Genomic DNA, 8488 nt, shown 5'->3' on the forward strand with positions numbered 1-8488 from the left:
AAGCCCCAGACATGCTTCTGTCTACTCCCTGCATTCAATGTTATCAAATCCAGTAGAATACACATAAAAACAGACATCCAACTTCAGATTTTCCCTACAAAAGACCTGCTTGGACAGCCTGAAAAGTCACTGCAAAAGTGCCATCAACCTCAGCAGAACTAAGGCAAAGATCCTGGCAACTCAACTGAGAACACTTCTGTCCCACTTTAACAATCTGACAACAACAACAACAACAACCCACCCACAAAAGACACCAAAAACCACAGTTATGTGTCTTACTGAAGACTGGGAAAGAAGCATTTCCTTTCAACGCCTGGAATTCCTGTTCTAGTCTCCTCCGTAAGTCGATCTGTTCAAACAAAACCTTCTGGAGTTCCTCTAACAAAGAGAAAAGAAAAGTGGGTTTGCTAATCTGTATAAATAATTCTTGAGAGAACAGTTGCAAGAGCAATTCATTAATGTAAGACAAAATATTTTAGCAGTTAAAAAAAAAAGTGTTGCTTAGACCTACAATAGATTTTGTGCAGAAAGCCATGAATATAAATCAATGCAATATATTATTTTAAAGTATTATATTACAGTGTCATGTATTGATTGATATATATGCATTAATCTCAATTATATCCACCCAAAGGTCCATATATTATTCATATGTTACTTGACAAGCTTAAAATATGGTGCAGAAGAAAAGTGCCCTCTATTATCCTCATATTCTATTAAAACAAAGAGCAGTTTTATAATGTAAGAGGCCCTTATTTATTTTACCTTTCCCTATGTTTTCTACATCCTTCTTCAGTGAATGAGGTGAATTGGTTTCTTGTGTGTGTTCACCTTAAAAAGGGAAAGAAAAAAAGTTATTGATTTACTGATATTGCTTTTCATCAGTTTTGTCCTTTTTGTGCAACTACTTCAGAGAATCTGGAGTATAAAGGGGAAAAAAAAAACACGGAAAGAGTAAGATGGAGGTCTATCTACATAACTGTGTGTGTAGCACAAATATTTGAAGGACTTGTACTTGGATCTTGTTAGGAAAGTATCTACCCACACCATAGCCTTCTGCAGACAAGACCTGATGTCTCCTTGAGGAGAAGGACTGGGAAGGAGGTGAGAAAGGGCCAGAGCCCTCCTCCCCTGTAGCCTCATCTCTTCACAATGAGAAGTCCATACTATCCAGCCAGGCAGAACCCTGTTCCCAAATCCACAGGTAAAATCCTTTTTGCACCAGCCTCTTGGCCTTCATCAGCTCTTTAGTTGTATCATCTTCTAGAACTCTATAGGATGGGCTTGTCAGAACTGGATATAATTTATATCCAGCTGAGATAAAATTGACATTGGTAGTATTTGCATCTAAAGGATCCACCTCTGAGGTCAACCAATTCAGAGACTTAGGTTGCTCAAGTAACTTTTAACCATATAGTAGTGAAGAACTATCTAGGTAACATAATTTGACTATTTCGAGGTCTATGCATGCTACTCCTTTCAGCCTTTTTCCTTTGCAAATAAAACAGAGGAAAACCAAAATCTTCACAAGGTGCTAAGTTCACCTGGATGACAGTTTTGACTTAAACATGAACCTTCTGACAGGAGGTGTTATTTTCATTATCTTCTGGAATGGTGAAACTTTCCTCTCATCTCTGTGAACTGGGTACCAAAACAAAAAGCCATGGAAAAAATGTTTTTCAAAGAAAAACAAAACTCAAACATTTTGGCTGAAATGAATGGGTGATTTTCTGTTATTTACAGCTGAAGTAGAAAGGGACTCTCAAGAATTAATAATTAATAATAATTAATTATTTGGTAAATAACTGATTATTGAACTAATGGGACTTTTTTTTGTTTAGTCCAGCCATTAAATACACATAATTGAGTCTATTCGATGAGTAATCACAAGAAAGACAAACAGAGAATTGGAAGGGACCTTAAAGATCATCTAGTTCCAACCTCCCTGCATGAGCAGGGACATAAAAAGCTACTCATGTGTTTATGCATTTGGAAGAAGGGATCAGGGAGGAAATACCTTGTGTTTTTTGAAAAATAAAAAGCCACAGCACTGAATAGGTCACCACCCAATAGGTAAGACTTAAAAAACTCACCCTGTCACAATAGTCAGGTCATCACGACCAGCTAATTTTAAAGTTGCATTGGAAGCCCTTGTTTTCTGTGCATCTTTTTGCAAAACATGCATTTCTGTTTTTAAAAATCAATGCATTCTTATATCCAGTAAACCTTGAAGTCACAGCCTATGAGACATATCCAATAGCCATGCATTTTAGCATCTGCTATCTCTTCATTCCTTAAAAAAAAAAAAAAAGCAACCACTCATTCAGGCATTTACAGAACTGGGATCTGGTGCCAGCAATTCCATTTTAAAAATCTGTTGATGTGACACAATGATTAGAAAAAAAAAAAACCAACACATTTTTGTATGCATGATATTTGATAGAAACAAAGTATTTTCTACAGGTAAGTTCTTTCACCCCACTAAAGAACAAAACAAAGAACAAGCTTAACAATTTATCATTTTTTGGGCAGTGGTTTGAGATGTTTCCATAATGTAAAGTCATTTTTTCTTTTTTAGTTAACCTAGTTCCTTTTGAAATAGGATTGCTAACAAAATAAGTAACTTTTTTGATAAATGAGGGTACACAAAATCAAGAAGAAGGAACAGAAGTCTGAGAAGGGTATTTCAATTGAATTATAAATACTATATTTTCCTAGTCCATTTCTTTCATGGAGGCATTATTTTCTGAGCCTTTTTTTGAGGGATTCACAGACTCACAGAAAGAAGGCAACTGGATTTTTCAAGAAGGAGGAAGAAAAAAGGGGGAACACACTGGATCCCAGCACAGAGCATGACAGCAACACAGCTCTTCCCTACCTGCTCAGCTGAGCTTTCAGGTATCTGTGGTTTCCTGGTGCTGACTCGCCGGGACTAAAAAAACTGCCTAAAAATGAAAATAAAGGCACAGAGCATGAAGAAGAACTTCTCCAGCATCTGCAGCCTCCCAAATAAACTCCTAAAAAAGCTTACTAGAAAATCCTCCATCCTCATCCCCCAAAATGAGTGAAGAACAGGATGGGAAAAGTGAAGGTATTTAAAGGCCAACCCCAGCATATATGGTTTTAAAGAAGAACTGCATTTTTTTTAAATGGCTTTCTGATGTTCAGAAAAAAACCCTTAACACTATTATTGTTAATAGTAATAATAATCAGATGGGTTTCACCTTTCCAGTCCCCCTGAAAATGATAATCAGGAGGCTGCTCTTCTCTGTTTTTCCATACTTCCCAGAGGCCTCATCATGCCTTGTGTACTGTTTTACCTTAATTGAAAGGGAGGAGGTATTGAATATTTAACTAGCTTCCTTTTTCTTAAATGTTAATTAAAAGCCAAATAGGTGTTTAAAAACAAACAAAAAGAAAGCCCAAAGAATTTTAATCAGTCTAAGAAAAAATCACTTCCCCTTCTAATAGCTCCACCATAACTCTCATGGGCCTTGTCTTACACACAAAGTTGTAGCAGCATTTAAACCAGCAACACTGAAAGCTGTGCAGCCCCCTGGTACTGAACACTGAGGCTTTATGTAAGAGGTGCTTTTTATTCAGGGAAAAAAAAGTGTATTTTTATTCAGAAAAAAAAGAATTATACCTCAACCATCTGCTGGCTAGAGAAAAAAAAAAGGGGGGATGATGTATCCATAATCTGTTTGTAGTGCCTCAACTTTTGGTACCTCTGTTCTTCCTGATTAGTTCAGGTGCATAGACATTATTTTGGAATAAAGGTAGGTGGGATGGATTTTTGGGTTATAAAAATGGCCTTCTTATCTGGAACATAAATATCCACTCAGAGAGGAAAGGAGAAATTATTTCTATAGGTAGACATGCCTCAGATTACTTCACCAGCTCTTTGAAAAGCAGAGGTCCCCATTTGTACCTTGACACAGCCTCAGCTCTTCTGATGCCACCATTTAATTAGCTCTGCACCCTCTGGATTAGCTAAGATTGGAATTTCCAACAAAAGAAAGGAACAGAAACATCTCTAAATCCACTCTCCCCCCAAAGAAATGCACATTGCCCTTGTTGGACAAAACCAAACCAGCCATGGGCAGGTTACTTCTTCATGCTGTGGTACCTGGAGCAACCTCCTGCAATCCTGCCTCAGGGAGCTCAAAGTGCTCTTCAAACAGCAGCTAAAAATTGCCACCCCAAACAACTGGGCTACTTGAGGTATTTGCAATTAATTAGTCACTTTAAAATCTGCACAGTCCTGAAGAAATCATCCACCATGTGTATTCAGGCCACTTTTTTGGGAAATAATAAAAAGGTATCAGTATTTGTGAAAACTTGTCTATCTTAGCAACTCAATAAAAACCTCTTAAATGCTGATATAAATCTTACAAATATTCATTTGTTCTGAAAATGGTTTAACTTCACAACAAACTAGTTCCAATTTTTGCAGAGATAAAGCCTCATTTGTAACCTCCATTTAAAGTTTAAAACATTGATATTGTAATAAAAAAGAATCCAGGGTGAAGAACTAATGGGTAGAGGAGAAAAGAGCTTCAGGACTTCAAAACCCATGTTCAAAACCTGTGAGCAACTTAAAAATATGAAATGAGTCAGAGAGACAACAAACCAGTTGGTTTTTGATCTGAACCTTCTGCATACATCTGGGAAATATTTCTTAACTTCATTCTAAAAGCTTCAGGGCTAGAAAATTTCTAATTCTTGGTTTGCTTTAATGGGAAAGTGAGATTCTCACCAGATTCCAAGAAGATGGGGCTTTAAAGAAAAAGAAAAACACACCCAACATTGCAAAAAAAAAATTAATAAAAAATTCAACTATTATTATTCCTCTTAAAAAAATTAAAAAAAAAACTTTTAGTAATAACAGAAAAGAAACAGGAATAGTAAATAAGCCAGTCCTGTCTGCAGTTTTGCCTGTCGTGCAGATCTAGGTATTTATATACAATCCCATCTATTAGTAGATGCAGTGCTGGGTCCAACATTGGAAACTCTGCCTCATCTTCCTCCATTCCATTGAAAAATCAAATTTTATGCCCTTTAGCTTCTGGATCCAATGCTTTACCACTTATCCCAACTACACAATTGTACAGTCTGCTAGATACATAATCCTGGGGTGTTTTCAACCCTCAGCAAGCTACAGTAAATATACAGCAATTGCACCAAGGTTTGCAGAGTTGTTCAGCATAGATAATTAGGAGTAAATTAAAGTTAAATAAATGGTTCACTGTTCCTAGTCTGAATTTTCCTGACACACCGACCAACCCATTTTTTTACACATGAAAAACAAAAATGGGGAAATTATAATGAGATTTAAGAAGCTGACTTCTAGCTGGATTTAACACCTCATTTTAGAGCTTCCGTTGCTTATTAGAAGAGATAAAAAATAAGATTTGTTGGGGAACAGTTTGCAGAACTCAACTTCTCTTTAAGAGAGAGGAAGTATTTGCAAGGCAGCTGAGCCAGACACAAACAGCTCTTCTACCCTTCAATCCAGCTGCTGAAGGAGGATCAGGATGGCAAATAGCAGCTTTCCCAAAAAAACTGGACCAGTTAGGTAAGTTAGTCACCGTTATATTTCAAAACTACCATGGGAATTTGAATAATTTCAGGCTCTTTCCAAGCACTACCTGAAAGGAAAGGGGATTTTCACCAACAGTTTACTGGCTATGCAGGATTAACGGCTACGGGATCTTCATACCCGTATCTGTTTCAGCCTTGGAATGAGCTCTGCTTAGTAGGAATGTTTAAGTTAATTGACATATTGAGACTGAGAAATAAACACATGCACTTAGAAATTATCATCTCTGGCACAGAAAATACTGCTTTTCTTTTAAGGCTCTCTTTACTAGATTTGGTTAATAAGCTAGAGAGGAACGGAGAGGAATTTCCAGGATCGTTTCATCTTTCTTCATCTTATTAGGAAGGCACAGCTTTAAGTAAGTCACAAATGTATGAAGTATATTAAAGAAATTGGGAGAGCCAGAATGTTCTACCAAATGGTTTGACAACCAAGCAGAAAAGCACTGTGAATACAACCCACTAATTCTGGGCAGGATTAAGAAGGCCCAATCCCACACAGGCACACAGATACAAATCCCTCTGAAGAGAATGTGTCTGCAATTGCTTGGGGAGGGCCCAGAAATCAGCTTCAGAAACAAACCCTTCAACATTTTGCATTTCTTTACAGTCAGCTCATCTCAGATCCAGTCCCAAAACCTTCAAATACTCAGGTGCTGCTCTCATTTTATTAAATATATTTTATCTTCTCCACAGAGTCGAATCATGCAGGGCAGCACACACCTTGGAAAACTAAAATTTACATCTAAATTTACCCCTGAAGATAAACATCTAGCTACTATACACTCCAATGAACACAAACACGTGGAGTTTTAGAAAGGGGAGCTACAACATCCAAGTAAAAAAATCAAAATACCGAATCATTTTCTAAAAGACAAAGAACATCTTTTTTTTTTTTCCAACATAAAGTGGCCACAGTGCAGGACACTGATCATGCAGAGTGTACTGTATTCCTGAAAATTCTTGGGTTCTTAGGGTTTTACTTCTGCTAATATCACTGCTGTGCTCTCAGTGGTAATTATTTGAAAGTACAGATGATAAGTAGGTGCTATTCATTGGTCCACAGCCTCGATCCCTCAACCACAAAATCCACAAACACCTAAAACCTTGCAACATTTCCTCCTCATGTACCATTGCTAAGTATATCTAAAATAGACCCTCCGAAATGGGATAGAGGTTTGCCAGTGTTTGCGATCCTTCAATTGTTCCCTGCTATTATATAAGATTTCTGTAAGATCCCATTTCTTCATTTCCACTCTTTGTACAACTCTCCCTCTCCCCACTTGCTGTCTCATTTGACAGGCAAATTTGCTGACATTGCCTGAGGATAACAACCTCGTTTGACAGTCAATTAACCGTGAATAGTCAAAGCCAAGGCAGTTTGCATTACATAAATGGAAAATTAGATTCCTTTTTCCCAAGAAACAAAACCCTCTCCTTAAGACACGGCTACAGACAACTTAGTATCAAAACTTCTAATCACGTCTTTCCCAAACCCCTTGGAGACATTTAGCAATCAGTAAAAGGTGGTTTCATTTAATTTGTATAATGTAATTTCTGTAAATGTATTATACATTTTGTGTAGAGATCATTATCATGGAGATAATATAAATGTTGGCATAGATGTCATAAAACACCTTTAATGTCTTTCTGACAGATATTAAAAGCAATAAGCTGTGATCCTTTTTAATGGAAGATTTCAAAGAGAACATTTCAATTATTGTCATTTTATGCTTTTCCAGCCTGTTTCATTGTGTAACCTGATACATTTCTGAAATTTCTCCTGAAATATGCCCAGCAATTAATAGTCTTATTCCTATGAATGTCACTGCTTTCCACCTATTTGCATTTTTCTCAGTTATATTTGCTTGGAATTGTTTTTATTTTTACCCTTGTACTAAATATTCAGACATTTGATTACGAATTAAAGTCTCTGTCTCTTTATCCTCTACCTTCTTCTGAGCTTACCTGCTATATCTCTCCAGAAGTCCCCTCCTGAAGGCTCTGAATCTGTGATGAAGAAATTATGCTCCTTGTTCTTATCTGAAATCCAAACAAAATGCAGCTCTTAAAATGTTTTTACCAGCAAGAAACCACAAATGAAAATGAATCTCAGAATCCAGAAAAGAAGTAAATATAGATTTGTATATTCAGCGTGCACAGAGACACATTTTGGAATGCGAATGAATATAATGCTAAATTACCACCATAGAGAGACTATTAGAATGTTTAATGGATTTTTTAAATTGAAATCATGGAAGTGATTTATTTTTGTTTAAATCGAGCCAGAGAGAACAAACCTCACACAGCTCAGAGAACTGGGAGCTCCTGCACCTCATGATGAGCGGGCAGATCCACGCCTGTACTCACCTGAGAAGGTGCCCTCTTTAGTGGGCAAGATGACTGGATTGCTCTCCTTGCTCTTCTGATTCTAGAAAAACAGGAGCCAGCAAAAGGCACAAAATTAGTGTCAAAAACTAGGAGCAGATAGGAAGTCTCAGGTGGTTTATCAGTGGTGAGCACAAAAAGCAAGCGCACGGAAACAAAATGGTGGGGAATCCCACTGTGGCACCATCTACAGCCACTTTTATGGAAGGAGCAAATGTCTCACTGGAAACTTGCTGGCAACATGTAGGGCACCTGGCCCAAGATGGGGCCTGGAGGATTTTCTCCCATGTATTAAACTGGGGTGGAGAGGTCAAACCATCAAGCAACACCCACAAACAGGCGCTTTGCACCCCTCAGGGGCAAGGCACCTTCCCAGAACACCTGCCATGTGTTCATTTTCTCAGCCTCAAGGGCTGCTCCACCCAGGCCTGGGCTGCTTGGCACGTTGGGAAGCGGTGCTGCCATCCAAGCAGCTCACCCACAGGGGTCGGGGCATTCC

General features: G+C 37.8%; 1 protein-coding gene across 1 annotated transcript in view; it reads right to left on the reverse strand.

Annotated features, from left to right (window-relative positions):
• Positions 1 to 8488, reverse strand: part of SKOR1 (SKI family transcriptional corepressor 1) — a gene marked incomplete at its 3' end in the record, with an annotated part of 19370 nt that overhangs the window by 8545 nt on the left and 2337 nt on the right. Inside the window, exons 2-6 of the mRNA XM_009995315.1 lie at positions 8213 to 8285; positions 7972 to 8032; positions 7570 to 7644; positions 766 to 831; positions 280 to 378 (exon numbers count right to left, since the gene is read on the reverse strand). Of these exons, the coding sequence (XP_009993617.1) occupies positions 280 to 378; positions 766 to 831; positions 7570 to 7644; positions 7972 to 8032; positions 8213 to 8285 (374 nt within the window). The remainder of the gene's footprint in view (positions 1 to 279; positions 379 to 765; positions 832 to 7569; positions 7645 to 7971; positions 8033 to 8212; positions 8286 to 8488) is intronic.

This window comes from Chaetura pelagica, unplaced genomic scaffold (assembly GCF_000747805.2).
Source record: "Chaetura pelagica isolate M959 unplaced genomic scaffold, ChaPel_1.0 scaffold453, whole genome shotgun sequence".
Classification (NCBI taxonomy): Eukaryota; Metazoa; Chordata; class Aves; order Apodiformes; family Apodidae; genus Chaetura; species Chaetura pelagica.